Genomic DNA, 22,037 nt, shown 5'->3' with positions numbered 1-22,037 from the left:
AGGAAGAAAACCTTTAAATACATCAGTGAACATTTTAAGGAAACTTTAAATCAGACTTTAAGAAAAAGCTTAACCGGCCCAAAAACAGCCTCCACACCAGTTGGCGGCGGTAATGCTGATATTCGCCAGCCGCCATTAAACCTCGAAGAAGAAGAAGACGAAGAAGAAGAAGACGAAGAAGAAGAAGACGAAGAAGAAGAAGACGACGACGAGGAAGAAGATGAAACAGGAAGATGAAGGCAGCAGCAGCAAGTGAAGACTCATCGTAGGTAGGCCAATATAAAACAACAAAAAAAACATATTAGAAACGGTACTTTATGTTGCCAGAACTCATTTAAAAGCAACGGCACGCGAAGTTTGCGACGCCAAATTTGCAGGTTAACGTCGAGTTGGTTGTTTTAACTGAATATTAGCAAAACCCTCCCTGTTGGGGAGCACGTATTAGCACAGATAGGTGACGTTAAACTGTGTGTTGAATGGAGATACAATAGGTAGCGACTGTACTGTAGTACGGAACATAGTTCACATTTAGCCAGCGTTTATGCATCAAGCTGTCGTTGAATATGTCTTCTTTCCCCATCATCCGTCTGTCAGAACAACAACAACAACACAAGAAGAAGAAGACGTCATTGCTAGAAATAAATATTTTACTCAACAGTAACATATTTTATATTATTATTTTAATGCCCAATTTTCTACGACACACTTAGATAAATTAATAAACATTAAATAGGTAAAAGTACAGAAAAACATATTGGTGTTAACAAATAACAAATAAGTTACTGCACACATCTTAAAGCACGTATATATATATATATATATATTTATGCCCACAGAGGGTTTGTCGTCTATTATTTGTATTGTACTAATGTTTATCATTTGTATGTGATGTGTGTTTTCTGTCTTTCCGGAGCAGGTTCTATGCTCCGATTAAGGACCTCTGAAGAAGAAGAGAGTAGTTGTGAAATTTCTCAGCTAAGACAAACAGTGTTACAAAACAATGACAGACTCCTTGATGAGATGCTCTGCCAAGAAATCTACAAGAAGGTCATCAACTGCAGAGGTGGTTGGGGCATTGCAGGCACGCCTCTGCACGCTGCAGTGTCTAAAGGCCATCTCAGCTGTCTGCAGGTCCTGCTAGCCCACGGAGCCTTGGTAGACTGCGTGGATGTCAAGGCTCAGACGCCTCTCTTTGCAGCTGTTCGTGGGAAATACCTGGACTGTGTCTTAGCGCTCCTAGGAGCAGGCGCCAACCCCAACGGGAACTCATCCAACAACTGCTCCCCTGTACTTAATGCTGCTCGGGAGGGTGATGTGGAGATATTAAAGCAACTGCTTAAACATGGTGCAGAGGTGAACTCTCGCTCCAAAGTCTTGCTCTGGACCTCCAGTGCCAGGGTGTCGAGCGGGCCGCTGTACCTGGCTGCTGTTTACGGACACATGGAGTGTTTCAAACTGCTGCTCCTCTACGGGGCGGACCCAGATTACAACTGCACAGATGCAAAGCTGCTGAGTTCTATCAAGCAGCCTAAAACTGTGCTGGAGATGTGCCTCAGGCATGGCTGTGGCGTGGAGTATATCCAGCTTCTGATCGACTTCGGTGCAAACGTCTACCTTCCTACGCTGATCATCGAGAAGTCCACGAAGCAGAACGAGGCTGTGGAGCTGCTTCTCGAGGAAAGAGGTGTTGAATGAAAAATATTAATCATCCACGTTTCCGTTCTGTTCTGTATTCTCAGTGGATGGTACCAAAGATAACAAAGAAAGAAACCGAAGGCCACTGCATTCTTGTTAAACTTGAGCAGTTGCATATAATCTTGAGACTCAAATTTGTAAAGGGTTAATAGCATTTTGGTTCCACTTTATTTTAATGAGTCTGTAATTTCTGAATCATTTTTTTATCATTTTCATGGACGTTCCCTGGAAAGGACGATATAATGTGGTGCTAATTATAGGGAAGTAGAAGTGTTGTTCATTCGTTGCACTTGCAATAAATGAATTCCAGGTAATTGCTTGTGTAACCCAGCGTAAATTTGTCTACAGACAAGAATACAAAGTTTGCAATAAATTAGTCCCAAATTACATTGAGTAGTTAATTTCTGGTAAACATCACAAACAGCCACAAAAAACACCCTTAAGCTTTAGACAGAACTTGTTAGATAAAATTTTTCTAAAATCACACAAACAGTCAGTTTTTAATTGTATTATATTGTGTTTGTTTTTACTTACACATTTTATGTCTCTTCTGTCTCCAGGAAATCCAAAAGCCTTGACCTCACAGTGCCGACTCGCTGTCAGAAGATACCTCAAAAAGATCGACAAGATCCACTGTATCGACCAGCTGGAGATGCCAACAAGTCTCATTAACTTCCTGCAATACAAACCTGTCCCAGCCACAGTTCTGTAGCTACGTGAGATGGAGGCGTGTTTATGTCAATTCATTTTTATTTCAGCTACAGCTTTTGTTTTATTTGCAGCTTATGGACCACCTTTTGTCTTTTCTTTCTTCAATGACTTGTTGTTGTCATGCGTTGTTTTGTTAAGACTGATAAGTCAAAATATTAAATGTGAGGACAAATAGTGTGTGGCCTCTGTTTCATTATTAGTATTTACCCTGCAGCTTCTTCAGTCACATGTTCATCACAAGTTAGCTAAGTATTTTAGAAGAGCTGTTTTTCTTTTATGAAAACTACAAGCTTGCCTCAGTCAAGTTCCCTCTAGTACTTGTACTAGATCAGGGTCAGTGTGTGTAAAACCACTCAAATCAAAATTATAAGAATAATTATAATAATTTTGTAATTTCTGTTTTTCTCTTTTGTTATTTGTTGAATTAAAAAATAAGAACCAAACCTCACAATAATTTAAAACTCTTCACACGTCTCCTCCGTCAGTTAGTGACCGGGCCGACAGGTATGTACTGAAAGTAGTTTGGCAAAGTATTATAGGTTGATAAAAGGTCGACAACAATCGATGTGAAGCTCATGGTGGGAAGTAAAGGAAAAGTCAGGGCGTCACGTTGAGATATTTCAGTCTGGACCAAAGTGGAGGACTGACTGACCAAGAGTCTGATAACAGACAGAGAAGTGAATCTTCTTCATCTTAAATGTCCGAAAGGCAGATGGATTAAAACACACTGAGCGACCAGAAAACCAATACGTTGAAGAAAACTGAGAATCACTTGGTTGTTTAATTATATAAATATTTAACATATAATTAAGCATTTTAATATTTAGACATCACATCATGTGATCCTTCAGACTGAGCTGTAGATGACAGGAGACTGTTGAGAGGGAGATTTGTTTAGAAGAAGATAAAGTGATGTATTACATCTGAATAAGTCAATTAATTACTGTCAAATATCCACATAAATGTCATAATTATGCAGATTGAGAATAAGTCACATTTGGAATTTCATACCTCAGAACACCATAATCACACTGTGCCTTGCAGAATGAAATTAGCAAAATCTAATTTTTCATGCACGGTCCAATGAATGAACGGATCAAACACCAGACTTCAAGTATTGCCATTATGAGGAAATACAAAAACTGGAAGAATTAAACTAAAAACAAAACAAAAAAAAAATTACATTCATTTAACGTTCATAACTGACAGTTTTTTTTTTTTAATTTCTAAAACAATGTTTTCTGAAAAAGAAAAACTCAAAAAGCCGCATCCTCTCAAAAAACATTCACCAGCTCTGCAATCAGGAGTATATTCATTAAATATTTATAAATTCATTCCCTAATGAGTTATCCACCACACATTAACGATAATTAATCAAGTACAGTCATCCTCGTGTGTTTTACAAAACAGTTCTGTTTCCTGTTGTTGAATGAATCAATTTCAAGTAGCAACAATTCATAAATAGTGTTTCAGAATAAAACACTTCATTTGGTCCCCTTTTTAAAACTGAGGTCAGCACCACTGTCACGACTTCACGGCCTCTGAGGGTTTCTGTTGACATGGTACCGTTTGTCCCGGTGACCTCAGCCTAGGCCCACGTCCAGCGACATCATCACTACGAAGCCCAAGATGGAGGTCCAGGATGCCAGCTTCCCGTTTCCACTGGTGACGCCAAGACAGAGAAAATTAAAAAAACAAAAAAACAAAAACAAAATGTGAAAAGTGCGTGATGTTGGAAAAAGAGCGCTCTTCTTCCTTTACCCATGATCCTTCTTACCTGACTTGAGCCTCTGGTATGATGTCATCTACCACCACGTAGACCATCGCCCCGGCAGCAAACGCCAACGCATACGGCAACAGAGGTTCTGCCAAAACCACAGCGACGGCGCCCAGTAACCCGGCAACAGGCTCTACCATCCCACTTAACTGGCCGTACCTGAGCGGGAAACAACAACAATCAATCAATCAATTTGTACAGAACTCTTCATACAAACAATATAACACAAAGGTGCTTTACAGGAAAGAAGCAACAGAAAACAACTAGAATATTATTAAATCAAATAAAGATTAAGACAAAATAAAGATAAAACAATAAAATGCTAAAAGAGAGGAGATGTTTGGAAGAGAATAAAACCAGGAATAATAAAATAAAAATGAAAATAAAAATAAAAATAAAAATAAAAATAAAAATAAAAATAAAATAAAAATAATAATAGAATAAAAGGAAAAACCAGTAAAACAGTTTAAAATATATAAATAAATAGAAATATGAATAAATAAAAATAAATAAAATTCAATAAAAAGACTACAAAGGAAGGTCTTGAGTTTGCTTTTAAAAAAAAACTTTCTGCTGCCCTCAGGTCTGATAAAAGCAATAATACTTTTAGTGATGAAAAGACGCCTAACCATGGTGTCTGGAAACAATCAGGTTACAGTATCTGAATTTGAATTTAAAGTATCTGTACTGTATCTGTACAATGGTTGTTTGTTGTTTGTTTATCGTACTCTGAAACAGCTGACACAGACACGTGTCTTCCCTTACCAGAAGGCCGTCCATGTCGAGACCCCCGCGCCGCGGAGTGGCAGGCTCACCGCCAAGCCTTCTGGGAAATTCTGGATGCCAATGCCGATGGCCAGATTTCTGAGGGAAGTCACAAATAATAAACAGTCAGAACATTAAATATTTGCAACTGAACAGAACACGAGACACGAAGATATCTCACCTGATGAAGGGAAGAACGAGACAGAGTTTCATACATTTACTTTCTTGTGACATTTTCTTGAAAATCTATCACCTCAAGATTTCCATTGATAATAATAATAATAATAATAATAATAATGATAATAAATAAAGGCTGCTTTACAGAGTAAGAACACAGAGTAAATAAATAAAAATAATAAATGAAACAGAGGCGAGACAGAGAGATTAACTAAAGAAATGTAAAATATCTGTTTAAAATCAGAGGAAAACAAATCATGACCATGACGTCCAGTTTCAGGCAAATACATATTTAACTTCAAGTACACTTTCTTTAGAGTCAGACTCTTTATGAGTGTGTGTATGTGTGTATGTGTGTATGTGTGTATGTGCGTGGACACATGAATGAGAAAAGAGACTGTAGAAACAAAGCTGAGGTTTCTGGCATCACTCCATCTTCTTCCAAGGTGCACGGAGAAAGGAAAAATATTCTAAAGAACTCAAAACTCCCAGCAACACTTGCAGTAAACAGAGGAACTGGATGACCCTGATGAATGATGAATGTATTCTTCTGTACCCTGCAAGTGTTGCTGGGAGTTTTGACCTCCTCAGTACCAAAATGTAACCACCAGATGTCAGCAGCGAACCACGCAGCACCTGACTGTCCAGCCGGCGTTTGTATGGATGCAACTACAGGAAGTCCTGCTCATGTTGACGCCCTGTCCTGTACAGAAATGTCATATTTGACATACAGTATATGTCCCTATATCAGGAGTGATGTCACCTGTTAAGGGGATATATTATTATCACATATAGACATCCTCTGATATATGAAGACATAAGTTTAAACATATATGAAATATCAATAATAAAATGTGTATATGTTCAGATATTAAAAATATATGATGAATCTTTACATATATGTACTATTCTGATCCCTTGCTAATTTTCTTCTTTTTATTTGATGATCATTTTAATGGTTCAACTTTCTCTACTTGTATATCCTTTTAAATGTTTTATTTTCATATTTTATTTCAACGTTTCAATTCTGTTTACTTTGTTTTTGTGGTCAGGAAAAAGGAGGATTTATCGTCCATGTGTTAGAAATAAAGTTTAAGTGAAGGTGCAGTCAGATTCTCTGTGTGTGACTGCAATACCGCAGTGTGACCACTAGATGTCAGCAGCGCACAACACAGCACAGTTTTTCTTGTCATTGGGTTAACACCACAGACTTATTGAATAATACCTAAAAAAAGACATTTTTTAATCTCATGACTACCTGTCGTTTCACGGTGCTTCCCGGGATCCACAGTTTAGTGGCCAGCTGTGATGCTTTTCATGAATTACTCACTTCATTTCTCTCTTGAGAGAAGAACAGGGTCATTTCTGGATAAACAGAGATGTGATCTGTATAGATCTTTGTGGGCCTCGACACCAGTCTTACCTGGCACTCTCAAAAGTAGCAGATGAAGTTTTTCCAATGGCTCCAAATCCAACTCCCACAGCCAAGCCCTCTGCAGATATAAACAGACAGCAGACTCGTGACTTTCATGTCTTTGTCCTCTTTGAATCCTCTGTAACTTGGGAAAAACAAAACTTCAAGAAAGAGGAAGGAAAAATGTCAGAAAAGTAGAGTAGAAATAGGAAAGTAAGTGAGCAAAAAGGGCAATGCTTCATATAACACATGAAGGCTTCGGTCTGTTCTTTCTGAGATCTACTCACAGCAACAGTCCGTGGAGATTTCAAGTCCAAGGTATACGCTGTATTTCTTTTATTTGGTCTTACCTTGTGCAGTCAGGTTTCTGCTGATGAAACCTGCCACTGATGTTTCATTCCCCTTAAATGCATCTGCAGAGGAAACTACTGATCCACCACGGAGAGTACATAATAAAAAAATCGGGTCTTGCTTTGTTTCAAACTGTCTGAGCAATTGCACAGTTGATATTTACTTTGGAAAGCTTCTGCTTCTGCAACTGCGACGTACTACGACTGCTGCACCAAGGGAGATTACTACCGTTGTGACCTATCTCTGTTCCCCTCTTTGTGAGCTCTGCACACTCTGAGCAGCTTCCCTCTCCTCTGATGTTCCATTCGTCTCATCTGTTATGCCTGTCATGCATACTTTAAGTACACACCATTGAAACTGACAGTGAAAAGGTCACGGAGTGTGATCTATCCATGAGTGTATTTGTGTGTTTGAGAAGCGTGTGTGTGTGTGTGTGTGAGTGTGTGTGTGTGTGCGCTCATCGCCGTCAGATCTACAGGCGGCTGCTTTGCATTTCAGCAGAGGAAGGGAATTACACCTACTTCAAACGCCGACAAGCAGTCACGTCCGGTCATGCCATTAGCAGCTACATTATTACAATAATAAAACATGCAAATTCCCTGATTTTCCTTCCCCTCAAAGATTAAAAAAAACAAAACAAGACCAGAGCGAGCCCCACGGAGCTGTGCGCACAGATATCCAAGAAAAGTTGAAGTAAAAGTCTCGGAAGAGAGGTAAAGTCAAGTCTTCAAGTATCTACAACCTCGATTCAGCTTCTCTTGGATGACCATGACGCACGACTGAAAGCCTCCACAGAGTCACCAGCCTTTGGAATCACATGATCAAATCCCAAGAACTTCCTCCATTAAACAAACATTTTTCTTGCCTAAGAGCTCATTTAGAGTTTTGTAGCTCTGTCCTATTGGTTAACACTATATTATTATTATTATTATTATTATTATTACATAATTACATCAGTAAAACAACTGTAGAGCGAATGTGTGAGAACATGGTTTTAACACTAGCGGTGACCACCTAATAAAAGCAAAACACACGTTTCTGTTTCTCCACTTTTCTTCTGCTCAGCACTTTTGTTTTGTTTTTGGTGCTTGATGAACATGGAGATTCTTTCAGAGCATCAGCAGCGCAACTTTGTCATTCATTACATTTACTGCCGTCCACGGTTACTGTCATCACATCATATTTATGATGATCACTTGTAGACAGTGATACAGTAAACATTCACTGGACCACAATAAATAAATAAATAAATGAATAAATAAATAAATGAATGAATAAATAAATAAATGAATCTTTGAAGCAGATGTTGTTCCAAACACATTAATGTCTTTATGCACCGGAGCGATACAGCTGATAGTCAGATACCATTTCCCTCTGGTCGCTCCCGTGGTTACTGATGTCACACGGCGAGTTTTACTGTCCAGCTGGAAAACTGGAGTCATATTTAGTCATTTGTTCTTGCAGCCAGAATAAGTGTCAAATGAAGGTTTTATTTTAAATGTATGGTTGATATTTTTGTACAACCACCTGGAATGGTTTGATGTGTATTAAAAAAAAAAGGTGTGAATCATGTCAACAGATCTCACTACAGCTGATCAGCGATGGGACGTTTTGTATTTCATCCTGTCGAATCAATGCTGAGCAGCACTGAAGCTGTAGCGCACAGTGGCTCCACATGTACGTTCATTTCCAGCTCTTTATTTTAAGTCTTAAGCTCTTTAAATTGAGTGGCATAACATCAGTGACTGGAAAGGGCTTAAATACTTATTATATACTAGTAATTAGTGTGTTGTTTACCGTCCTTCAACCACTTCTCTCCCTTCCTATATATATCCTTCCATTGTCAAATGACTATAGCATCAAGCTACACTGCCTCAGACCAAGAACAAGCTACAGACAGAATAAGAGAAGAAAGAAGAAGCAAAAGACAGACGATAGAAAGAGCGGAGAGACGACACAATGGCAAGAGAGTAAAAGATCAGCAGCTGCAGACGTCCAGAGCCCAGCGGCCACTTCATTATAACCCCAGCGCCTGTCATCACATCTCACCACAAACGCACACGGGTTCACATCAACCTCTCTCCGGCCCATTACAGGTGAACATACCGCGGCTGCATTATGGGGAGAAAGCACCCTTCAGTTACACTGTGGGTTCAATCCATCTCAATCCTGTCTGAAATGAAACGCCACGGTGCCGTTAGAAACCAGCCATTAGAAAACTATCTGCGCTGGAGAGCCTGAATAAAACATCAGCTTAGAGAGTTTCAGTGTTTGGTGTTTGGCGCAGCTAGAACAAGGCTGGGGGCGGGCCAGACGTTTTCTAAAATCTAAACTGATCTAAAGATGCCGTTTTCACAATGACGACTTTCCTCCTTTTGTTTTCTTTCGTGTCTCTAAGTTTCAAACATCCCGAAGAAACGGTATCACGCGCTCAACGTAATCACTTAACTGTCCTCCTAATTCAGGAACGCCACTTATGCTGCCGAAGAATAACAACAGCTGTTCACCTGTAGTACTGCTGCACAGCTGGAAATGTGAGCGGGGGGGCGGGGGGTGTTTTGCAAGTCTGCCGAGCTAAGAGTCTTTCTTCCAAAACAGAGTTCGGGGTCAGCAGCAGGGGAGCACTAAATGCCCACACACCTGTCAAGGTTTTTACTCACGAGACTCATGCGTCAGTGTCTCTGCTGGAATCTCCATTAAATGAACGGCCATGAAGAGAATATCTCATGGACTGGACAGAACTGGATAAAAAACTAAACTTTTTACTTTCCTGGCTTCAGCTGCAGAACTCCTGACAGGCCTGACAGCCGAGGAGACGGGGCAGCGGCGGAGGAACAGGTACTGGTGTCGGCTCTGACACTGATGTGACTCAAGAATGTTGTAAAAGTCCAAAACACCAGAATCTTTTCTTACTTATTTATTTATTTTTTATCACTTGATGGATGGCTGGAGGATGTCTGTGCAGAACTCTCTGCTTTTGCATCACAAAGGAAACTTGACGCAGCCACTATAATAATAATAGTAATAATAAAATAAATTAAAATCACATGAGGAGTCTGAATAAACTGAGTCACACTAGCTTCAGAGGCAAAGAGGGAAAACTGGTTGAGATGATTCTTGAGATCGGACCTGATTGTGAGTCTTTAACTGTCACGGAGGAAATGAGAAACGTTTTATATTGGCACCTGTGTTTTCACCTTTTTTTTTCTCATCCGTTTTTCACTCCCAAGAGGAAACTCTGACTGGTTTTGTGTGTGTGTGTGTGTGTGTGTGTGTGTGTGTGTGGCTGGTCCTACCCAATTCCTGTTTATTGTTCTATGCTCTTTTAAGCGAGTCTGGCGATGCTGCAGCTGACAGCCCATTGTCACAGCAGCCACTCATTTCCACTGCACTTTCCTTTAATCTCCTCTCCCGTCTCCTTCTCCACATTACTGCACCTCCCCTCTCTCAGCTCCCTCTCCTCTTTTCTACTGCAGAACTTTTCCTTTTTTTTAAATTTTTACTATATTTCACATCTGTTTTATGGGCAGATGTTTCTTTCAACCACATCAAGGTCTCCTCTCATCGCTCTTTATGCCGTTGCTGTTCTTCCTCCCCTCATCAGGGACAGCGAGGTGACATTTCGAAATGCATCATAACTGGATCACAAAATACAAATTGCTTGATGAAAAACGACTTACTCCCTTGAAATGTTGAATTAACGGTAGCTCATCGCATACCTGTATATTCAGAGCGACTCCAAAAGAGATTTGCTTTGGAGCAAATATCCTGTGTGATAGAAAATCGGATCAGTGAGAAATAACAAACAGAGAAACAGAGCAGCGGATTGATCAGTATGATGTCACTGCTCTGATTGATGTCATGAATTTGCCGGAGGGAAACTGTTTTTCTCGTGGACACGACGTCTCAGTGACTCCTCGAAAGAACTTCTTCTAAATTTGGCACAAACATTCACCATGATTAGATTTTGGTGGCTAAAGGTCAAAGTTCAAAAGGTCAAGGTCATGGTGACGCTCGCAAAACACAGTTTCTCAGTAACGCCTCGAGGGAATTTCTACAAATTTGGTACAAACCTTCACTTAGACCCCAAGGATGAACTGATTAGACTTCGGTATTCCAAGGTCAAAGGTCACGGAGAACCTCAGAAAACACTTTTTAGCCATAACTCAAGACTTCACACAGCAATTATGAAAAAACACAGACGGTTGATGATTTATATGATTCTGGACAAACAGGGATGAAAGCTGAAACTAGTCCGAGTGGCGGAGGGATACAACCGGTGAGGCGGTGATTCTACTTCACTTGTGATTATTATTCACAGCAACAAGTTTAGTTTAATAAAATTATGTTGGTGACCAAATATCTTTTGTAAAAGCCCGAGGTCACTGCAAACAAACAAACAGCAAACTGCTCAGTCTGGGTTACCGCGACAACAATATTAAAAAATGGCTTATGACATCGTATACTCTATTATAATATCACTATCAGTGCAGCAATATTTCGATATCATGGCCTCTTGCTCAGAGCAGCCGCTTGCAGTTCGCTGTCAGTGACCTCCCTCCCTCCCTCCCTCCCTCCGTCAAACAAACAAGGATCAACCCAGCGGTGGAGGACGGCCATCAATTTCCCGCTCAGTTTGATGGACCGTCACCGAACCCCTGTCACGGCTCTGCCTGAGATCCTCTTTGAAGATCGCCACGTGTTATTATGCGGCTGGTGTTTGCGTCGTTCGAGCGGAAGAGCGACGCACCAGAATGAGAGCTTCTGTTCCCGCGGGGAGCGCCAGGTGTCGAGAGCAGCGCACTTATCACACCCCGAGAAAAAGCACTCACTAAATGGCTGTTTTCTTTCAGCAGCTAATAATGTAACAGGTTAATATTAGTGTTGAACCAAGATTTCTGTATAAAATAGAGCTTTTTCAGCCGCTGAGAGAGAGAGAGTGTGTAAGGACCTCAGCGCTTTGTGGCTGGAGGAAAATGACATGATTACCTGGTGAATGTGTGTTTCAAAGATTCCCGTTTGCTGCAATTTGTGTCTGCAAAAATTACCCATAACGCCCCATTACAGCAGGATACATCCCGCTGTTTACAGGAAGAAGAAAGTAGTGTTGATATTAATAATGTTTTTCCACTTTTTTTAAACTTTTATTATGAATGAAATGGGCATGTGAAGAACATTAATGGATAACGAGCAGTTATGACGCCGAGCTGTCGTTTGAAATTCAAACTTTCTGGGCAAAAAATTGTCAAAAATTAAATTTTCACCGTGTAACAACGAGCTCGAGATTAAAACCGACGGTCTAACGAGCACAACAGACGGCGTGAAGTAGACTTCCTCGCTGTCCAGCTGGTGTGGCGTTCTTCACCTATCAGTGAGTTAAGCTGCTCAGTAACTTGAAGGCAAAGCTGTTGGTCTGCAGGAGGTTAAAGTCACACAATCTGTGATTAATCTGTCAAGACAGAAGCTGGGATTCAACACAATGCTCGGCTGATTCTGCTCAACTTTGAATTTTATATCTAATCTCGTCTCCTTTACTGCAGGAAGTCTGAGGCGTCATGGCGAACAGCCGAGCAGACGGCTGCTCTTCGGTACGTTTGGAGATACACCAATCAGCTGTAACTGTTTTTACTGTTGTGGCTGGTTGGAGTATATGTTGTATATTGATTTGAAACTTACAAAAAGAAACTGTTTAAACTCAGATCTTCACCACCTGATCTCCTGCAACATGTGTTTCCTCAGTAAACCAGGGTGCACACCTCTGTCTCGTCTAGTGTTTGGTGGCAGGAGGTGCCACTGAATCAGGGACGCGCCTCAGAGCCGTCAGCAGGGCCCGTCGCCGCAGTGACAGGAGCCATGAGCAGCTACAGTAGATGGACCACCGTGCTGAGCGGTAAGTACGTCAGCACCGATCCGACACGATGGATGTGATACGTATGAAAGAAATAAATCGAATCAATGATCGAAGCCACGTATTTTTTCTAAATGCCAGAGTTCGTTGCCGCCTTTTCGAGCAGGAAACGCACAGACAGAATTCACGGTTGGGTTCAACTTATTAGACTCAGTCAATTGCAGATGTGAATCACATCTTAATTTGATTTGTGCTCAGTGAGTTTTGTTTTGCTGGTCGGCAGCTGAGGCTGTGGGAGGTCTGTTTCATTAACAGTCTCAGAGGAGATCTCTACAACCTATAACATGTGCAGTTCCTGTGTGTATATGTGTGTGTGTGTGTGTGTGTGTGTGTGTGTGTTTGTATAGGAGCACATTTGGATGAATACATTACAATGATGAGAACTGAGGTGTATGCAGTGACCGGTGAACGGCTGCAGTCACTAATGAAGCGGCCTTTTACATCAAATCTCACATTTAATGTGAGTGTTTGGTAACATAGCCACCGTCATTTAATCTCCTCCTACACACAGCACTTAATTTGCCTTTCATCCCCACTTCCTGGAGCAAACAATAGCTCCACACTGTGAATATAATTTAGCTGTTACTGATAGAACAAATCAGGAGTGACAGAAAATCATTAAAACAAGTGAAATTGCATTTTCTCGTTAATTATGAGGACTCCACTTTGATGTGAGCAAATTGTTAATTGTCCACAGCTCAACGCTCTGCTCATGACGCGTTCTGTTTTTCCACCTTTGATCAAACCACCAGATGAATGTAGAGGAGCAAAAGATTGAATCATTTCCTCACAAATGCAGGAAAGTCTGAAAGTGTGAAGCCTCATAGTTTATCGTTCCCTCCAATCAGAAAGACGAAATGAGACTGCAGCAATGAAAACTGAGATCCACAGAGGAGATACTGTGACTCATTGCACATCGACAAACACTATGTAGAAATAGGACAAAATATTCTTAAAATTAAAATGATTGAAACAAGTTCAAAATACCTCGAAATCTCACACAGCAACCTGAATGAATTAATGTGAATTAATTAATTTATTGAATATGTGTGGCGTTAGATTCGTATTTCAATAAAATATTGCAAAGAATTGTGGGAAAAGTTGGTTTGTTGTTTTGGCTAATTTAGCTTGACGCAGATATGCCATGGGTCGCCTATTTCGTTTCTTTCAACACATCAAAACAATATAGAAAGACGCAGTATTATTGTAACATTATACAATTCATAATAAAGAAAAGGAAACTGCATTTCAGTGTTTCCTTTCCGCTGCCGCCGTCCCTGTGAGGCGTTCGAACGACTTGTAGGGAAGAATAAAGCGAGTCACTTCACGTCTTTGGATTAAATAAAGCTCAGTGTAAGACGTGCGGTGTTACAGCGGCTCAAGAACATCTTCCAATTTCTCCACTGAGGTGAAACACAACACGCGAAAAAAAGATTCTGAAGCTCGACTTTATTGAGAAGAACTACAGGGAAAGGGGTTTAGGGAACTCAAGATTATTTCTGCCACCAATTTTACACAAACACACTGTCCGAGTCGGCTTTATAGGCTCACATCGGATACCGCTCTCAGCCCAGCCCAAGCTCTCTAATAAGATAAAAAAAAAAAAAAAACCATAAGCATTTAAGCTACATGTGAATCAAACTATGAATTTCTGTGTTGGTGGTCTCTTCTGTCAGCCCCTTTAAATGTGAGTAATCACCGTTAATTCCTTCTCTGTTGATGTTTACATGAATTGTGTCGTCTTTGTTTCCTGAATTAAAACGTTTCACCGCTCTTCGCTGGGTGTCGTCTGTGATGTGTGACTGACAGGTCATTAGTCTAATTGGCTTATTAGAACTGACAGATTGGGGTAGGGTTCAATAATACGCGGCGTATTCTTGCAGAATCTGTTTGACAGGATTGTTTGCCCTAAATTTTTTTCAAACAACTTGAACGCTGAATGCAATCAAAGTATTTGCATTCAGTGAGCTTTCCATGCCACTCTCCGTACAGAGCAACCTGAGCTGCTGAAGATGTGGCAGCACATGTTCATTGTTGGAGTTTTTCTAAATGAACCTTGGTAATGATACTATATTTGTTATCTACATGTTTATCACTAATACAGCTCACATCACATCTGTAATGTCAGTTCAGCTTGTTATATTTATCTTCTTCATCATATTTTCTTCTATTGGTAAAACCCCAGCCGCCCCCTGGTGTTCAGGTTACATAATTTGTCATAGTTGCTGTGTGAAGTCTTGAGTAATGGCTGAAAAGTGTTTTCTACCTTTGACCCTTGACCCCCAAAATTGAATCAGTTCGTCCTCGAGTCCTGGTGAATGGTTCGCGCCAAATTTGAAGAAGTTCCGTCGAAGCGTTACTGGGACGTCGTGTCCACAAGAATGGGACGGACGGACGGACAACATGAAAACGATACGCCTCTGACAGTTTAAAAGAGCTACGATGGAACATCCATCCCTCCCCATCCTAACTTATCCCTCCCCAATAAGGGAGATCTTTTCTTCCTGCCTCTGTAAGTAAACCTTTTTTCCAAGCTACTTTTCCGCCTGTTTCAGGGAAGCCACAAGCTCCAACATAACTGCCAGAAGCAACGGGAAGATCCCCGAAGAAAGAAAGATACCTGAGAGATACCTGAGAGATACCTGAGAGGTATCGCCCCGTGGCTTCGCTCTCACCTGGGATGTTGTGGATGGTGATCGCAAGGATGAGGAGAATAATTCGTCTCCAGCTGCTTCCCATCTTCCCAACCGCTTCCTGTTGTTTACTTCCTGTTTCCTGTCCATCTGAGGTGCCCGCATGAGGTCCTCTCTTCCTCTGGTGAACATCTCCGTTTTCTGTTTTATCTGCGGCACAGAGGAAAATAATGTTAAAAAATAATAATAATAATATTACAAACATTGCAACATTGACACGGCACGTGTTACTACCTGTCACCAGACCATCAACAGAACATCTGGATATGGCCAACTGCGGCCATTCAGAACAGGTATTATCTTTACATGTGGTTGGACAATACACAAACTGCTCTGTTCAATTCTGAATGTTTGATGGTGACTGCAGCTCGAGGGGAAGACTGAGAGCCAGCGTTCACAGCTCTCTCCACTCAGGCTACGTCCTCGTTTTAAAACGCATCTCCTTTGCTACGTTTTCAGTTTTTTCAAACACCAGAAAATGGAGACTTTTGGAAACTGCTGTTACACGTTGAAAACTTCCTGTGAAGCGATTTGACTCAAACAGGATCTTTAAAGACAAATAGGTTTGTTACAGATTAAATCAGACGTCCGCGCTGGCTGCCTCACGTCTGATAAACACATCTGTCATCAGCTTTATATTTACAGGCTGAAGGGCACGGAGCGACGGCTCTCATCCAAAATGAAAAATGTCTTGAGTTTGTCCATTTATCAATCCAATTATCAGCATTGCAATCTCTGTTAATGCCATGAAAAGAAAGTTAATGGCTTAGGAAAAGCTCATTTGCACAGATAATATTACATTTGCTTGACATGAAGAAAAAAAGAAAAGTGAAATAACACAGAAAAAGCAAAACAAACACACACAATGAGCATCACAGTATTTAGCTAGATAAACAGTGGATTTAATATCTTACATTTGCCTTCCCAAAAGAGACTTGCTTATAGACACTCGATACACTGGGAAAGGTTTGGATTTAACTTCCTTCTCTGCAGCGGCCAATTCAACCTCTGCATCATTTACTACATTTCTCTACGCCAGGAGAGAGTAAGTTACTCAAACATTGGTGGAATCAAATACACCAGAAAGCGTGAGTCTTGGTACATTGTGCACATTTATTATTGAGATATTTCAGTCTGGATTAAAAGTGGTGGACGACAGACAGCCGTGCAGAGACGTGGCTAAAAAAATATGAAAAATAAAAGCTCCAATACCACTGCATAGAAAAGTATCACCAGCAGGATCGTGAACGGCAACCATACTGAGGTGAGCAACCACAGGGACACACACATTTTGGAGGACAAACCTTTTTTTTTATCTAGTTTTTGTCACAAACAGGATGAAAAGAAAAAGACTGGAGCTGCGCTGGAGGGCAACTCCGAGAAAGGAAAGGGAGGCAGACGAGTCAATCTGAGACGAAGGCCAGACGTTTATTGTGGCGAAACGACTCAGGATCTGAATATCAACACACGCATGCATGAAAAGTCAATATTGTATTAATTCACATCTGCTAATGCCTGTTCTCTCTCTCTCTCTCTCGCTCGCTCGCTCGCAGGGAGGCGTGTATGTGCAGCGTACAGAGCACGTCCATCTTCTCCTGCAGATGGTTTTTTCTGCTGGAGCCTGTTCGGGTCACGAGTCTCTCTGAGGGCAAAACATATCTGCTATCTGTTGTGACGGCCCTGTGGCTCTGCCCCGGCCTGCAGGGCTGTGTGTCGTCCTTGGTTACTGCTTGTGTTGTGCGTCTGCCTTCAGGTCCCGGGAGAGACGACTGACATTAGAAACTGGATGCACCTGGCCCGTCACCGTTTTCTCTCACCCCCCCTCCGTCCCCGTCCCCATGCTCGTGGACACGATGTCTCAGTAACACCTCGACGGAACTTCTTCAGATTTGGCACAAACATTCACCGGGACTCAAGAAGGAACTCATTTGATTTTGGTGGCAAAAGGTCAAAGGTCAAAGGTGTGGTGACCTCACAAAACTTGGCCTTTTGGCCTTTTGAATGCGATATCTCTGTAGCGCCTTGAGGGATTTGAGATTTGAGACTCAAGGACAAACTGATTAGATTTTAGTGGTCAAAGGTCAAAGGTCAAATGTACTAAAAGTAAAGAAGCACAAGAGTGCAAAAAAAAAAAAAGGGAATGTGCAAATATTAACAAATAAATCAACAAATAAATCAACCGTAATGTGACCGACTTCCCTCTTCCACTCACACTCTCCCTGACTCTCTTTCCTCGCCTCTCTCCTCTCCACGCTACAGTTTGCCGCTCAGTTCTGCCCCCCCCCCTCCTCTGTTCCCTCGGTCTGTCCACGCTGATTGTGATTTCGACCTCCACAGCCCTCAAGCTAAAGTCCTTCATCCCTTTACTTGGCACTGGCCTGCTAACCCTAAATCATCGGGTTTTTCACTCCACTGCTCGTCAGTAATCACTCTCCTCCTCCTCCTGCTCCTTTTCTTCTCCCTCTCTTCCTCTGTGGGTGACGTGGTGCACGTTTACCTCACAGCAAGGAGGTTAGGCCAAATGTATGAGGACATCCTTGTTCACATACTGTCTGTGGGTCTCTTGGTTAGAAAGTGACCATCAGGTTCTCGGTCACCTCTCGTACCAAGACCCTTCTCAGTTTTTCCCGAAATTGAATTTTAAAAACAAAAGAAAAATGTTTTCACACGTCCCTAATCCTCTTCCAACAGCGTCCTGTCTGAGCTCTGCGTGGCTTGGTTTTTTTGCTCTGATATGCATCATCAACTCTGACAGGTGTGCGCCTTTCCAAGTCACGTCCGATCAATTGCATCTTCAGCAGGTGGACTCCAGTCGAGGTGTAGAAACATCTCAAGGATGATGGAGAGAAATTCTCGGCACCTGAGCTCCCTCTCTGTTAACAGAGGTAAACATGTGTGATGCATTAGTTTTTCTCTTGCAGCTGCTCTGCTGATGGATGGACGCCATTCGGGCAATTTCATGTATTTTTCCCTGTTTTGCTTTTTAGGCCAAAAAGATAATCTCCAAACGTTTGCTGGTGGGTGTTTATCTGTCATCCCTGCAGTGCATCACATCTGTGTATGTGCCCTGTCACACTAACACACGCCAGCTCAACACACACACATCTCTCTCTCTCACACACACACACGGCCTCAATTCACTGTCATCACCTTCTAGTTCTCCTCAGCAGCAGCCGCTGCAACGTCTCTCTGCTGCTGAACAACGAGCAGTGTAACAGTGACTGATTTATTACTGTTAATGCACAGTTACAGGCAGGTCCTGCACTAACGCGCCGGCCACTGACATCGGCTGCAGCTGGAGTGCGGTTACCTTGACAACGACTGGGGCACTCGCTAAAACACAGGAATCAGACAAATAAAAAAAATGGTTCGGGTGACCTTCCCTGCAAACAGCTTGAAGCGATGTGGTGAAGGTGGTGGGTCAAATGCTTTGGCTGCTTGTTTGTTTATCTCTGTTGTTACTGAGGTAACTGTAATTAAAGCTCAATCACATCCACTAATAATTTCATATTAACAATGGGTCTAATTAGCATGTGTAAAGTGGCAGGTGTCGTTAGCAGTGACAAACCAAGAACTATCATCCAACTCTGTGGTTCTCCTCAGCTCTGTGAAGCATTTTAGCATCTTTCAGCTTATTGATTTCAACTGTTCTGTGTTGCCTCAGTCTCGCTGTTCTCCTCATTCCCACCTGGAGCACGACACGGTTTTCAGCAACAAAGCTCTGATGATGAAGTATAACCTACTCACTCGCCACCAAACTGCAGGCAGACAAAGTTAACAACTAGCTTAGCAGCAAGGAACAGAAAACTCCAAATGAACTTTAAACTTTATAACTAAGACAGAATCTGCCAGAAATTAAAAGAAGAAGAAGAAGAAGAAGATTTCCAGACGCCAAGTTCTGCAATTTGAGAACCGGCTGAATATGAGTATGAATGAACCCGTACGCACGCAGAGGATGACAGTTGAGCGGACGGTCCTTCAATGTGTCGAAGAGACCGCCGCCATGTGTGACCCGGCTGTCCACTTGCGATCGGATCACCTGACGCACGTTTGTAAGTGTGGGAATGATTTCAAATCGATCACATGATGATCTTGCGTGATGATTCCGTGTCAAACAAAACAAAAAACTAAAATAAAGCAGGTACTAAAACCCCTCTGACTTTTTCCTGCTGCATTCCTGATGCATGGCAACAAAGCGCAGTCTCTCTCTCTTTCCCCCCCCGATAACCCCCCGACCTCCCACCATCAGCTACCTGGGAGCTGCCCAGTATAATCAGAGTGTTTCTCCTGCCGGCCGGTGGGCAGCTCCAGGGCACAAGAGTCATGTTTAAGGTCATTTCTCATTGAGTCTTTTCACCCTGTAACGTCCAAACCAGTGGAACGTTCATACGAGGTTTTTTTTCCCCACAGGTCCGATGCTGTACTTTCAAACACGGCTGCTGTCACAGTGAAACACTGCAAAGGAAAAGATGAAAAATATGAAAAGGTAAAAGGAAGGATGTGGGGGGGAGAATGAATCACTCCAACTTTCTGTTGACAACCATTTATTAAGGTTAGTCAGGCAGTAGAGGACACTGATTACTGACATTATCAGTGTTAGAGAAGGTAATGGTCCATTGTATGGCCTGCACGGTGCGGCTGCAGGCTTCGATGTAACCATATATACGTACAGGGTCAGACAGGTTTGAACACAGACGTTAACCCTCTGAGGTTAGAAGAGTATTTTCTCCATTTCTGCATAATTTCCTTTGGTATTTGCATCTAAGTTAACTCCCAAGTGTTTATGTCACAATTTTCAGAACTATCTCAGCTCTTTCTGTAATTAACCCTCTTCTTGACCCTCTTCGCTCTGTGCAAGGAGATCATTCGGCTCAAACGCTGAAAAAATGATTCTCCAAACCTCTAATGATGTGGATGAATTGTTTTGATGCTTGAAATCGGTTTAACCAAAGTCTTAGGTTCATAAAAGTAGTGCAACATGTGAGTAAAACAGCAGATAAATGTATAATAAATGCCTAAAAGTGTCGCCTGTCTCTCTACTTTAAGCATATTTTAGAGGCCTGATTTGAGGCCTTGCAGCTCTGGCTCAGAGTCACGTACAATCTTGCAAGAATATGAAATGGAAAGTGGAGAGTATACAGATTTTAACAACATTTAAACCGTATTTCTACGCCGTGTTATTGCAAAAGATATTAATAGAAAAATCTGTCGACCCCAGAGGGTTAATAAAATTCTGAGATGTGGGAAAGCAAATGGGCTGCAAGGAAGGAAAGATGAGGAAGGAAGATGGATTTACACGACGAGAGTGAAAGCAGGAAAGAACTGAGGGAAATAAGAAGAAGCAGGGAATCGGGCAGCGAAGGAGATCGACAGTGAAGCCGCAGAAAACTAGTCATTTGCAGATGTTGATGCTCTTTTAACTACAGCGTCTTTCTCTAGATTACAGCAGCAGGATAAGATTTGACTCCCTACATCAACCAACAAAAGCAATTAAATAGCACAGAGGTCAGCAAAGGTCATAGTCCAAAATACCGTCCTGCAGAGAAACGTACTGGAGAAGGAAACAACAGCTAAGAAGAAAGAGACAGAGTCTCAAACAAAGACACATCACTGCACTGATTAACTGTCCAACAACGCTGCCAATAAACCGGTGCCAACAAATTATTTCGACTTGGCATGAATATCCACAAACATGCGAACACAAAGCCGTCGTACATCCACCCAATGAAGGGAACAGCAGCTGGACAAAGCTTGGTCCGTGCTGTTCCTGAAGGGCCATTTGTTCACACTGGGGTCATGTATTGTCCCCCGTCTCAATTTTTCTTTTCCTCCTGCCTTTTGTGTTCCCCTTTTTTCCCATCTTGGAGTCCAAAGTAAATACGCTCATATAACGGAGGCTTGTGAATTTCTACTCTTAATTACTACCTTAAATCCCTAATCTGTCATTAGTGTATGGTGCTTTTTAAGGGCAGCTGTCAGCGTGCAATTCTGAAAACATTCAGTTCTACAATAATCACGCTGAATTTCAAGACAATGCACTGAATCTCAATCTAAATTTGCACTTACCATATTGTCAAATGTATATAATTAAAACACAATGTCCGAAACCAATAATCCCACTCATGCTGCATGAAGGAAATAACATCATGAGTAAAAAACATTCTGTTAGTCTGCTCCTCCACAGGATGATACACATGTCCAGAGTGTTTTTTCTGCCTGATTTTGACGACTTGCTGACTCTGGTTTTGAAGCTCGGGAGCGGGCTGCTTCGCTGTCGCCATCTTGGCAGTGTCTGACTCCGCCTAACTCACGGCTAATCAAAAGAGAGGTGGGGCGTGTGTGGAGCTGAGACTTCAGTGCATGCCTGTTTGTGGCAAGGATACGCTCACCCACCTGTCACTCAAAGCGGCCACGCCCTCAATCATGCAGAACTTTAAAATGTAAACAGGTGAATTATATAAAAATATAATAATAATAATAAAAAGTCAGCCCCAGATACTGTGTTTCTTAGAAAAGATACTGTCCTAAAAGCAAAAACATAAAAAA

The 22,037-nt window shown here is 41.7% G+C and overlaps 2 protein-coding genes across 5 annotated transcripts in view; one reads left to right on the top strand and one right to left on the bottom strand.

Annotated features, from left to right (window-relative positions):
• The first annotated feature begins 151 nt into the window (after positions 1–151).
• Positions 152–2,580, top strand: LOC111659590 (ankyrin repeat and SOCS box protein 12-like). 2 transcript variants are annotated; one of them, XM_023412588.2, is made up of 3 exons: positions 152–269; positions 917–1,684; positions 2,256–2,580. In XM_023412588.2, exons 2-3 carry the CDS (start codon positions 922–924, stop codon positions 2,405–2,407), a joined length of 915 nt encoding a protein of 304 aa, XP_023268356.1. In that variant the 5' UTR covers positions 152–269; positions 917–921; the 3' UTR covers positions 2,408–2,580. The 2 variants fall into 2 exon arrangements, with proteins under 2 accessions (XP_023268356.1, XP_023268357.1); XM_023412589.2 differs by having other exon boundaries at positions 183–265.
• Positions 2,581–3,168: 588 nt separating this feature from the next.
• Positions 3,169–22,037, bottom strand: part of slc39a11 (solute carrier family 39, member 11) — an 80,380-nt gene continuing 61,511 nt past the window's right edge. For all 3 annotated transcript variants that reach the window (XM_023412582.2, XM_087175699.1, XM_023412581.2), the window contains exons 6-10: positions 15,474–15,641; positions 6,549–6,618; positions 4,949–5,047; positions 4,184–4,342; positions 3,169–4,068 (exon numbers count right to left, since the gene is read on the bottom strand). In XM_023412582.2, the coding sequence (XP_023268350.1) occupies positions 3,990–4,068; positions 4,184–4,342; positions 4,949–5,047; positions 6,549–6,618; positions 15,474–15,641 (575 nt within the window). In that variant the 3' untranslated portion in view covers positions 3,169–3,989. The remainder of the gene's footprint in view (positions 4,069–4,183; positions 4,343–4,948; positions 5,048–6,548; positions 6,619–15,473; positions 15,642–22,037) is intronic.

The sequence above is a fragment of the Seriola lalandi genome, unplaced genomic scaffold (genome assembly GCF_002814215.2).
Source record: "Seriola lalandi dorsalis isolate HSWRI2012SDOR001 ecotype SW California unplaced genomic scaffold, Sedor1 jcf7180002054483, whole genome shotgun sequence".
Taxonomy (NCBI): Eukaryota; Metazoa; Chordata; class Actinopteri; order Carangiformes; family Carangidae; genus Seriola; species Seriola lalandi.
This window is presented reverse-complemented; position numbering and strand designations above follow the sequence as displayed.